Consider the following 13,409-nt stretch of genomic DNA (forward strand, 5'->3'; position numbering starts at 1 on the left):
TACAGCTGATATAGGCCAACATTTACAGTTGATATAGGCCAATATTTACAGCTGATATAGGCCAACATTTACAGCTGATATAGGCCAATATTTACAGCTGATACAGGCCAATATTTACAGCTGATACAGGCCAATATTTACAGCTGATATAGGCCAATATTTACAGCTGATACAGGCCAAGATTTACAGCTGATACAGGCCAATATTTACAGCTGATATAGGCCAATATTTACAGCTGATATAGGTCAATATTTACAGCTGATATAGACCAATATTTACATCTGATATAGGCCAACATTTACAGCAGATGTAGGCCAACATTTACAGCTGACAAAGGCCAACATTTACAGCTGATATTGGTCAATATTTACAGTTGATATAGGTCAATATTTACAGCAGATGTAGGCCAACATTTACAGCTGATATAGGCCAATATTTACAGTTGATATAGGTCAATATTTACAGCAGATGTAGGCCAACATTTACAGCTGATATAGGCCAATATTTACAGCTGATATAGGTCAATATTTACAGCTGATATTGGTCAATATTTACAGCTGATATAGGTCAATATTTACAACTGATATTGGTCAATATTTACAGCTGATGTAGGCCAACATTTACAGCTGATATAGGCCAATATTTACAGCTGATGTAGGCCAATATTTACAGCTGATATAGGCCAATATTTACAGCTGATATAGGTCAACATTTACAGCAGATGTAGGCCAACATTTACAGTTGATATAGGCCAATATTTACAGCTGATGGGTATTTTTATAAAATAATACATGAAGTAAAGGGCAGCTTAGTGGTTCTTTTAATATTAAATTAAAAACAGATATTCCACTTTATTTATTTCTTACATCTTGGGGCACAAAAAGGCCCCTTACATCAATCAAAAATAAAACAAAAACCTTTAACAATCTGATCTTTTACTATCTAATGTTGTAGAATTTTAGACTCCTGATTTTATTATCAGACTTAGTTGGCAATAACATTTCCAAAACTTTTAAAGGCCTGTCCTCCCCTCCCTCTCTGTCTGTATCCCAGGAGGGCAACTGGAGGAGAATGACTGGTAAAACCCAAACCAGCAACGTGACCAACAAGAATGACCCACGCTCCCTCAACTCAAGAGTCTTTATCGGCAACCTCAACACAGCCATTGTCAAGAAGACCGACATAGAGGTCATCTTCGCCAAATATGGCAAGATTGTGGGTTGCTCCGTGCACAAGGGGTATGCCTTCGTACAGTATTTGAATGAGAGGAACGCCCGGGCAGCTGTGGCGGGGGAGAATGCTCGAATCATCGCTGGACAGCCTCTTGGTGAGTGGAGTTTTCCAGCTTGTACTTTTTGTATCGCTTGAATTGCAGAAACATAAGGAACTTGTGAATAGCCAGTCTATATGAGACTCTGCAAAACTTTCCTTTTGAAATCCACATCATTTTGTTAAAGCCTGGTGTGTGCTTGAGGAATGGATTGTGTCTCGTGGGGACACTAAATGCCTCGGGCCTATCTCTGACTTTTTGTTTGGAACTTCCCTTGGCTCTTAAATGCTGAAGTGTCTGTAATTGTTGTCACGCTGTTTTGGAGAGAATCCCTGCTGAATCCTGCACACTAGAGTATATAAGCCGAGTTTGATTTTAACATTTAGCAGGCAGAAACTTGGAAAAGCATGTCAGAACCACCACTGGTGCAATACAGAATATGTTAAGTGGCATACAAGTGGGATACAGCAGCAATATGCTGTGCAAGCACTGAGTTTTTGCTTTGCGTGCACTCTGCAACGGCTTACTTGTAGGTGAAATGTTTTTCTTGCACATTTGTTTTGCTAAATCAGGAAGGTTTTTTCTAAGGAGTGCATTGTTGGTTAAAGGTTCTTGTAAGACTGGAAAAAGTCAACCATGTTGAAGTGTTTTAATGAACATTCTATGTCAGCAGGCATTTTATAAGATTCTTTAAATCACAGGTGTCAAACTCAAGGCCCGGGGGCCAAATGTGACCCATGGTGCAGTTTTACCCGGCCAAGAAGATCATTTCATATTTTGATTAGAAGTGGCTCCCCTGAATGAGGTCTGCAGATTTCCTCCAGTATAAAAATGTAAATTTAACCTTGAAGATTTAAAAAAAGAAAAAAACCTTGTTAAGTCATAAAATCTGAAAAAGTAGAGACTGGAAATAGTCAGGAATGAGGGAAAGAAATTAATTTGTGTTTTCAGTCAGGGAACTAAAGTTTAATCAGTTTTCTGAACAAAAAACAAAAAAACAAAACAAAAAACAGCCCGATATTAGTTTTTGGATTTTCCCTTTTTCGTTTTGCCGTTTTAGGTCTGGAAACGAAGAAATGGAAGCACGTGACAACGAGGTAAATGATTCCCTTCCAAAATAAAATCCAAACTTATAAATTAATACTAATAAAAACATAAGTTACACTAAACTTTTCACAATATTATTTTTTTTAATATATTTTTAATTTTTATTTCTTGAAATTATCATCATGAGCCTAATGGTGTACAAAATAAACACTGTAACATTGTTCAAAAATAAAAGCGCTATTTAACGTAACTTATTTTTTGTTATTATTAATTAATAAGTTTGGATTTTATTTTGGTACGGAGTCCATTTACCTCATGGTCACGTGCTTCTGTTTCTTTGTTTTTTTCGCTTTTGGTCGAGAACGAAAAAAGGAAAAAGAGTGCCTTTTTTGTTTATTGGTTTGGACAGAAAAATAGATTATACTTTAGTCCACTGACCATTTTCATTTCATATTTTCATTTTGCATCCTAAGATTATGACCTAAACTTAGGATTTTGACTTTTATTTCATATTTTCACCTTTTAAATTCATCATTTTTGACCTTTTCTCTCATATTGTGACCTTTTAAACTCCTAACTTTGACTTTTAATCCCATATTTTCATGTTTTAAACTACTGATCTAGAATTTTATCTCATATTTTGACCTTTTAGAGTCACTATTTTGAATTTTATCTTCTATTTCGAGCTTTGAAACTCTTGATTTTGTATTTTATCTCACATCTTGACCTTTAAACTCATGACTGTAAGTCTCTATCTCATATATTTGCCTTTTTAAAACCTTTTTTGACTTTTAATTTTGTATTTTGACCTTTAGGACTTATAAAGTTGACTTTGTACCTCAGATTTTGAGCCTTTAACTCATTTATTTATTTATTTAGCATTTATTTAACATGGACACACAGTAACATTGATGCTGTGATATTAAATCATTTTGACTATTTTTTAGAAATCTTAAAATCCTTTAACATCACTGTTTACTGTTCCCTATAATTCATCACCTGTGAAAACATAGTTGAGAGTTTTTGGTTAAAACTGGACCCTGTTAGGCCCTCAGGTTAGTCCTGAATTCAGATTTTGGCCCCTGCTGTGACTGAGTTTGACACCCCTTTTTTAAGAGATCCTGAGGTCTGAAGTTGAAAGTGTGCAAATATAACTACCGGTATGTTGCACGGCTAAAAATGTCACCATGAGATGATCAAAAGAAGCAGTGCATGATGGAAATAAGGTGCAGAAGAGGAACGTGTTATTATTTGAATGTAGGATGTGTGCAGAGTAGATTTGGAATTAAGGTTCTGGTGCATCATCCCTACAGTCACACACCCAGCTCAACCAGAGAGGGTTAAGGGAGTGAAGATAATCCCGCCTCTGGGAACGTAGACTCAGAACATAAAAAGGGATTCAAGGGTGGAGGTGGAGGTGGAGGGAAGTGCTGCATGTTTGGTATTTTAACCAGGGAAGATGGGTACCAAGGAGTAAGAAGGCCTAATATCTCTGTGTGTCAGCATAAGCACCTGAAGTTGTCAGAGAGGTCTGATCAAAGCGAGCAGAGAACGATAGAAGTTTGTTAAGAACCTGTGAGAATTATTATGCTAATGTAGAATAAGTATACTGTTCATTATTAAGGATCTAGGCTTTGGCGCTGTCCCTTTTAAGTACCCAGGTTTTTAAACACAGCTGAGTCTGAGTGACTGACAGACAGACAAGTTTCCTTCAGCATCTGCTCAGGGCTTTCAATCAACTCCAGCGTTACTCCATCAGATGCATTAGATCCTCAGAGAGACTACTCCTGCTGTGCATAACACTAGAAGTCCTATTATATCTGCTTTGGGTGGTGAAGGGGGAAATGCTTGGATCAAAGTATGGAAGAAGCATGCAAATAAGACAGTCCATAAGGGAAAAAGCTCACAGGTGAGTTCTTATTTGAATCTTTCTAGGGTTTTTTTTCTATATCAGGTTAAGATCTGTTAGTTTCAGATGTGTTTGAATCCATAATGACATATGACAGGCACACAAACTTTGCACACTGAGTACCACGCTCTTATTCATTGTGATAATCTGCAATATGAGATGGGCGGTCTTGTGTTGCAAAGACATGAAGCAGCGAAGATGATTTTGTGACTCTTTCACTTCTAATAAATAGAAAACACTGAGTCCATCACTCCTGACATGATTTCATAGATTTGCACAAGCTCATGAGTCACGGCGCTGTGCCAAGCTGAGGATAGAGTGTGTCTTTTCACATCGGTATTTCTGACCATGGTTGAAATCCAGAGGTGTCAAGTAACTAAGTACAAATACTTTGTTTCCTTACTTAAGTAGAAATTTTGGGTATCTATACTTTACTGGAGTAATTATTTTTCAGGATACTTTTTACTTCTTCTCCTTACATTTTCAAGTAATTGTCTGTACTTCCTACTCCTTACATTTTAAAAATAGCCTTGCTACTCTTCATTACTCATCTACTCCTATTTCATTTCACCTATTCAGATAAATCGCACCATCTGGATAGAGTGAGTTTGATTGTGGTTGGATGAGAAGTATATCAGGGGCGGCTCTGAGAGCACAAGACAAATTTCTCACTATCTGAGACAATAAAGTTTATCTATGGGCAAAACACAGCGTTGAAAGTGGCGTTTCAGTGCGAGGGAGAGAGAAAACAAAAGTAAAACAATCACCCATTTAAATGAGTAGGATGGATGTGGAAATGTGCAGAAAATCTCACCTGTTCAGTCAGAGAGCCAGCGTGCAAACATGATTGACACAGTGTAAGATTGCATTTCTTTGTGACATTACAAAAAGACACTAAGTGTGCAAAGTCTTTCATCTTCGATATAATCATCTTTAGACAGTAAATGGTCTTGAGCTTGTAGTTTCTAGTCGCCTGAATACTCAAAGCTCCTTTACACTGCAGGTCACACCCTTTCACTCACACATTCACACCCTTTCACTCACACATTCACACCCTTTCACTCACACATTCACACCCTTTCACTCACACATTCACACCCTTTCACTCACACATTCACACACTACTGGCAGAGGTTGCTATGAGGAATTGGCTGTCAGTATCACTATTCAGATACATTCATACACACTTGCACCCAACCATCATGGTAGCAGCCCACATCAACATGTGACTGCAGGAACTGGGGATCGAACCCACGACCTTCCAAGTGTTAGATAACCGACTCTACCGACTCTCCTGCCCAACAGTTCCATTATAACAATTCCCATTTCTATAATAAGGCAGCTGTTACAGAAATCCTAGCATCTTTTTATTAATATTTTTGATATTGGCCATGGTAAGATACAAGAATTGTAAGAAATTTTGTCAGATTAGGGTCTCGATCGCATAGAAAAGTTCAAGAAGCCTACTATAGATAATAAAAATAAGAAATTTCTTCATTTCTAAAAACTAAAAAGCACTAAAGGATGAAATATTTTGGCAAGAAACAGACTGCAAAACTAAGCTTCAGGGTTTCATAAAAAAAAAAACACAAAAGGAAACCCAAAAATAGACACTGGAGGCTTTTTCAACACTTTATCAGATGTAACCTTGTGCCTCTGTTTGAGCCTCTACAGATCCATGTGAGAAGTTTTTACTGAACCTGGGAGGAATCTCCAAGCTCGACACATCAGTGTCACCCTCAGCCTGCATCTGTACACTCAGAACCTACAGGTGATCAGTTCAGCTAACCTTTGTTGACAGATTCACGCTCCCTTCATTCCACCTGTCGTCACCTTTCTGGTGATTAAAGGGGCTCTATGTAAGATTTAGAAAAATATCAGTGTAGCGACACCGCCGGCCATTAGGCAAACTACAACAACATTGTGCTGCTCGTCCACGACGGCGCGCTCCTTGCTCATGAACGAGCCTCTGGTTTATCAGCTGATACACACGCAGACCAAGGTGATTTACCAGCATCATGTCTACAGAGGAGGTAAGTGAAGTCACACTTAAAAGTTCCACCAACTAAAAATGAAAATGAATAAAGTATATTTGAACCTCTAGTACGGACACGGCACAAAAGTAAATACTGGTTCATATGAGGCGATTAAAAAAGGACAATATTTTCGCGACCATTGCTGTGAATGAACAACTTCACTACTTAGTGCAGCATTGACCAATTTTATTGTCTTTTTACGTGTGTAAAGTGTATTGAATGGGACGCGTTTTAGAGCAGAAGCTACAGGGCTAACATCGCTTAGCTCTGATAATGGTGCCTCGACCGCAGATATCAGATAGCTGACATTATGTGTTGAAGATATTTTACAAACTAAGTACTAATAAACTCAGTAAGTTGAGTCCAGTGCCAGGAAGCAAGAAAAAGATGCAATATTATCCAGAAAACACTGAATGAGCAACGTGACGTTCTCGTTGTTTGGATAGCATCTTCGTAAGCAAGCTAACGTGATGTAGCATATGGTTTATAAGGTATATAACATAATACAATACAATACAAGAACTTCATTTATCCCTGAAGAGAAATTCCATCGTCTGGGATTCTCATCTGTTTACTGTAGAATTATAAAGTCTAACAGCTGATGGTATGAAAGATTTTCTAAGTCTTTCTGTTCTGCAGCGCAGGGATAGGAGCCGTCCACCACCGTTGTTTCTTTGCTCACTGAGGGAGATATGAAGTGGATGTAACCACTAACCATAATAACCATATAACATTACACTGTATTTCATGGTCCGGAGTCATGCCTTACATTTTCAACAGAAAGACGGCCATCTCTGGATCGGTATTTATCCCGAGCGTAGCTCCCTCCATTTCTCAAATGCTCCACTGATATTTATCCTCCATTTCCCCCGCGTTGGTCACACTCTCTTTAGTTTGACGGGCTTCAGCAGATAAAACTATCTTAGTTTTTTTTTTATGTTTTCTCTGAGTTTGTGTGGGTGTTTGGGCTGAGCTAGCCTGTCGTTTACTCGCAGAAGCAGCCTTCTCCATCGGTACCCGACGTCACTTCTGTTGAGATTTTGCAGAAAATTCAGCCCAAATTCTTCACAGAGAAACGACTCCACAGGCTTATACAGGCAAACAAGGAAGACATAAAGAGCCTCATTCTTCACATCGGGATAAAATGCGCACCATTATATACTCAAAAGTGGGAAGTTTTAAAGCAAAAATCCTACATGGAGCCCCTTTAAAGTAAAGTTAGTATCAACCCTGGGAAGCTGGAGGGTTTGTTCAGCTTTTATTTTGGTGTGAAATTTGTGTCTTCATGTACGTTTCCATGAAACATGCATTCTTCAACTCGTGTCCTCTGGCTTCATCTCTCTAACTGCTCGTGCTCTCTGCCTGCCACTCCTCCTCGGGGCGCTTAGCATCGGCCGTGAAAGAAGGAAAGTTTTCTACAAGCTAATGAACGCGACTGAAGTAAACAAACCCAGTTCAAGGGCATTTCCCAGTGAAAATATTATTCCCTGGACTGTTAACTCCTGTGTTGATGAGCCCTGGGTGTAACTAACACGATTTGTGTGCAGTAAAAACTGAAATACTGCGGAAAAAAGAAAATAGAGAGCTCTTTAAAAAGGCTTGTGTCTCCTCTACATCAACAGGACAGGTACCGCCTCATTCATTTGGCTTTATTTCAGGTTCTGGTCGTCTCCACTCCTGTTGTGTGCCTGTTAGGAAAGGTGTTAAATGCTGCAGAGCTGTGACTCAGTGAAAGATTTGCTGATTGGATATCACTGGCAGTATCACACTCAATCAAACATACTGTGAATCTTCCATAGTGGTAAAGACAGCGAGGAATAATGAGCTCTCTTTTCCTGATTAATGTTGGCTAATGCGTTTTTGCTCATTAAGCCTTTCATCAGTTTCATATTTGGCTTTATGGATGTTGCAATCAGCGAATATGCAGAAAAAAATGTATTAATCCCCCGGTCAGTAGTCAGATCCAGAACCATCACAGGGCACTCTAGCGTGTCCATAATAATAGTATTTTCTCTGCCTTTTCTCTGCAAATGGCTTGGCTCTCCATATTAAACTGGGTGGTTTTAGTACAGAAAGAAGGCATTTTAATACATCAGAATTCAATTCAAAGCGACCCTGCTGCAAGGCAATCCCGCCCTCGGTGTTATCACTCAATCAAGCTGTGTTGTGGGAGTAAGGCTGGGAGATACAGCCGTAATTAACAATTAAAGACAGCCTTAGTCTTATCCTCCCAGAGATGCTTTTTCTATTAATATGGTGGAGAAATGAATCAATTAAATGACGACTGGAGCCGGGAAAGACCCCAACAAAGGATCTATGTCTGATAGTTTTAATCAGGGGTGTCAAACTCAATCACAGCAGGGGCCGAAATCTGAATTTAGGTCTAACCTGAGATCCTAACAGGGTCAAGATTTACCAAAAACTCTCAACCGTGTTTTCACAGGTCATGAGTTACAGGGAGAATTAAACAGTGATGATAAAGGATTTTAAGATTTCTAAAAATAAAGTCAAAATGATTAAATATCACAGCATCAATGTGACTGTGTGTCCATGTCAAATAAATAATAAAAATAAATAAATAAATGGGTTAAAAGCTCAAAATCTGAGATAAAAAGTCAACTTTATAAGTCCTTAAGGTCAAAATACAAAATTCAAAGTCAAAAAAGGTTTTAAAAGGCAAATATATGAGATAGAGACTTAAAATCAAGAGTTTAAAGGTCAAGATAAGAGATGAAATACAAAATCAAGAGTTTTAAAGGTCAAAATAGAAAATAAAATTCAAAATAGTGACTCTAAAAGGTCAAAATATGAGATAAAATTCTAGATCAGGAGTTTAAAAAGTGAAAATATGGGATTTAAAGTCAAAGTTAGGAGTTTAAAAGGTCACAATATGATTTAAAATGAAAAATTGTGAACCTAAAAGGTCACAATATGAGAGAAAAGGTCAAAATGATCAATTTAAAAGTTTAAAATATGAAATAAAAAGTCAACATCCTAAGTTTCTTGCCCTCATTCCTGACTATTTCTTCTCTCTACTTTTTCAGGTTTTTCTGACTTAAGTTTTTATTATTATTATTATTATTATTGTTTTTTAATCTTCAAGGTTAAATATAAATTTTCATACTGGAGGAAGTCTGCAGACCTCATTCAGATGAGCCTCTTCTAATTAAAATATGAAATGATCTTGTGGGCCGGGTAAAACTGCACAGTTGGCCACATTTGGCCCCCGGGCCTTGAGTTTGACACCTGTATTTTTAATATGTGAACATTTTTTACTTCTGTGAGTTGACTCCAGATGACCTCTTTTGTGAGCTCTAGGGATGGGGATTGAAATCTGATTCCACCAGGAGCCTGTTAACCATCTTACTACAATAACTGGCAGCATGTCTGTCCGTCTGTGTCTATTTGTATGCCACACCGCTGCTCCAGTTGTCCTTGATACCGCTCTGTAGACTCCCTGGATGTACCGGTACAAAACTGGTGCAATAAAAAAAATAAATATATGTATATGTTTTCAATAAAATCTGAAAATTATCATTCGGGGAACTCCCCTGTGCTATGATGTGACACAGACGACACCAGAGGAATCTGCAAAGTGGGTGATTATGTGGCAGAACTTAGAAAGCTGGCGCAGGAATGTAACTCACAATGATACTGACAGATCGTTGGATCAGTGGCACAAATAAACGTGAAGTACAGCGGAGACTGCTGTAGGACAGACTGACTTTTGAAAAAGCAGTCATGTTTGCATAAACAATGGAGGTGACAGACAGTGTGGATTTAAACGGCGTGAAAGAATCTGGTAAATGAAAAAGAGCGGTAGGGTCTGTCAACAAGGTCAGCGACACACGACCAAAGCCCCAGCTGGAAATGCTACAGATGCGGTGGATGTAAAATCTCCCCTTCCAAAGACGTGTGAAACAGTGACATACATACCCTAAAATACCAAATAATAGCCGGGGCATTTATTTGTTTCAGTCAATGAGCAGACCAGGCGTTTATTTGGGACCAGGCGGCTGATTGGGACAGGCGTTTAATTCCTTTCTCAAAAAAATCTTGCTAATTAAATGTGACACCAAGCTGCATTTTGTTCCTCTGTGCAGCGTTGACGGGTGAGCGGTGACTCCCAGAGTGGAGAAGGAGCGGGGCTAGGCACTCAACTAGATCATCAAAGTTTTCACGTGTCATTTGGAAGTACTGAAAATGTTTTTCCACCTCAATACTTCGCACGTCCTCCACCAACATGACATACTCCCCTTCCTCGTCTCTTGTGGCATTTAATGGCCGTACATACCACCGTCTCTCAATTTTACTGCTTTGCAAAGCCAGCAGGCTTCGTCAGTGTAGGACGCCATGACAGAAAAATGTCAATAATGCGCAAGGATTATGGGAAATGTAGGATTTCTCTGCTCTTTTCTAACGCTCTGTTGACTGTGGTCATTCCGCGTGGAGTCCACTGGGTGGGATAGAAGAGGGCTATACCATGGCTCTGCAGATCACTGTAACAACAGTTATAGCGCTGCTGGCTTATGGCGGAAGGAGCATTTGACCAAGATTGTAGACCTGAACTGACAGTTATTAATATTAAGTTCAGCCAACTGGTAATCCTGGTGTTGACTGCAGTAAAAGAAGCCAAACGTGTTGTTATGGAGGCAGAGAAATGTTGAAAAATAGAGTTTTCTGCTGGCAGTGGTCACTGGAAAGGAGGTCAGTGGAATAATCACATCATGGCTGCAGCAGCACAGATCTGGATGGAGCAGCTCAGATTCACTGGTGATGAGTAATCCCAGCGCTCAATGATACTCCTGTGTCAAAGATCATAGCCTAACACCAGTACAGAAGATTACACCGTCACTCTGTGTGGATACGGATGAAAAACAGCTAATGAAAGAATGCAGAAATGTTATAATAGCACAGCTGGCAGCACCTTCCTCCCCCTGTCACTGATTGAAAAAGTAGCTGCTTCATTACCCCATCAGATATGAACAGGACTTTATGAGATCTCATCTAGGAATGTAAGAACAGTAATCATTACTAAATGGCAGCCAATGCCATCCTAGCAGACTGTAAGTGCAGAGTAGTGCCTCTGCACACATTTGTCTCCAAGCTCTCCACAGGAGCGCAGACGTTAGAGATCCAGTCTCACAGAGCAGAACTTACAATGCTTCCTTTGTTTTCCTTTCTCAGCTGTGCTGAAACACACAAAACCCAGACGGCCACTAAAAGATTCTTATGAATTATACAAATCTGCAACATTGTTATGGCTGCTAATGTAAATGAAATGCAAACATTCATTAGATGAATACAGAGCACAGCTGTGGTCTCAGACATATTTAGAATATAAAACAGCAGGAGTAGAATTTTTAGTGATATGTTCCTGGAGATGAATCACCGCTAGCCTACTCACACCTGTTTTCCAGGAGTGAACAACTCCAGTTAAAAAAAAATAGTCATTAAACATAAATTTGCATGAGTTAAAAAATTGATTTCCAGGGTTTTTTGACTCTAATGGATGCCGAAACATTCAGTACATTTAAACATGTGCATCTGACTGAAATCTGAAACACCCAGATAATAATAATTTACTCTTGCATGTATACAGCTGATTCAGACCAGATATGGACAACGCATTCTGCACGTGCTCTACAGCAGCAGTTTTCAAAGTATGAGGCGGGCCTCCCCTTGGGGCGCCACAAAACTTCAGGGTTAGGATTTTCATCGCTCTCTGGCTGTTGAGTGTCAGGTGACTTTCTGTCACTTATCCGTTCTACAACTCCGCGGCTGGACCAGCAGACTCACGCTGCATGTGATTTCACATTCATGCCTTTACAGCCCGCCCAACAAGTGAGGGTACAGGTGTCTGTGGAAATGCAAACTATTTTGGTGTTTAGTGTGCCAAACCATACAAAAGCATACTGAATCAAACCGGACCACCTGGTGGAAACGTGGCCTTAGTCTGTGTGGTTGGTCTTCCTCAGGCTTCCATATCTGGATACCGACATTTTACTCCATTCTTCTTTGAAAAACTGCTCAAGCTCTGTCAGTTTGTGTGGGGATTGGGAGCTAACGGCTCTTTATAAGACCAGCCACAAATTCTCTGTCAGATTCAGGTCTAGACTTTGACTTGGCCACTCCAGAACATTCACCTTGTTGTCTTCCAGCCACTGCTGTGCAGCTTTCGCTGTTTGCTTCAGGTTATTGTCTTGCTGAAAAATAAATCTTGTCCCAGGCTGTAGTTCTCTTGCAGACTGTCCTCCAGGATGATCCTTTATTTTGCCACATTAATTTTTTACCCTCTACCTTTACGTATTTTCTAGGACCGCATCCCCACAGCATGATGCTGCCACCACTGTGCTTCACAGTGGGGATGGTGTGTTTGTGGTGATGTGCAGAGTCTGATGTCTTGTCTGATGGCCAAAAAGCACAATTTTGATCTCATCAGACCTAAGAGCTTTCTTCCTCTTGACCACGTATTTACGCATCATTGACAACACGTAAATATGCGTAAATTCTTTGCCCATTTCTTGTCTTTGCGGGAAAATTTAAATAGGTGTGTCTCCAACACATTTGCACCTCTTGTCATTTATGCAATCACTCTTAGTTAATCCGACCCCAAAATGCTAAAAACTAGATTGCGCAAGCACATTAGTACATGCAAATTGGGATCTTAGTAGATCTGGCCCTTTATGGGCTCATTAAAATCACAGTGTTTCTTTCTGCAGCCTATTGAAATGCATGGGACTGAATTTCGTGCCCCACAACACAAAAAAAGCAGAAATTTGTGTCCAGGAACACGACTCAATAGATTGAATTTCGTGAGCATTTCACGAAATTTTGTGGGACTGGGCTGGAACAACCCATTTTGTATTTAGTTTTTTACGGGAACTTTCTGATTCTTTCAAGTCATTACTCAACGATGTATTTACTGAGGGTTTACTGATCTGCTTTTTTAAAACTTAAATTATGGTATACACTAAAAAAAAAAACATGTTGAAAAGGGCATCACAATCTTTTTTTCATTTAAATACTGACAAAGCAAGCACTAATTTTACATATTGTGTTGGATCAGCCAATGTAAATGAATACAGGCTTAGACAAGCCTTTAAATAAGTGCGTTTAATCTTCTTTAATCAGGAAACAACACCAG

General features: G+C 39.2%; 1 protein-coding gene across 1 annotated transcript in view; it reads left to right on the forward strand.

Annotated features, from left to right (window-relative positions):
* LOC121527082 (RNA-binding Raly-like protein) overlaps positions 1-13,409 on the forward strand; it is a 237,620-nt gene that overhangs the window by 115,988 nt on the left and 108,223 nt on the right. The window contains exon 2 of the mRNA XM_041813768.1: positions 1,054-1,327. Coding sequence (XP_041669702.1) covers positions 1,072-1,327 — 256 coding nt within the window. The 5' untranslated portion in view covers positions 1,054-1,071. The remainder of the gene's footprint in view (positions 1-1,053; positions 1,328-13,409) is intronic.

This window comes from Cheilinus undulatus, linkage group 19 (genome assembly GCF_018320785.1).
Source record: "Cheilinus undulatus linkage group 19, ASM1832078v1, whole genome shotgun sequence".
NCBI lineage: Eukaryota > Metazoa > Chordata > Actinopteri > Labriformes > Labridae > Cheilinus > Cheilinus undulatus.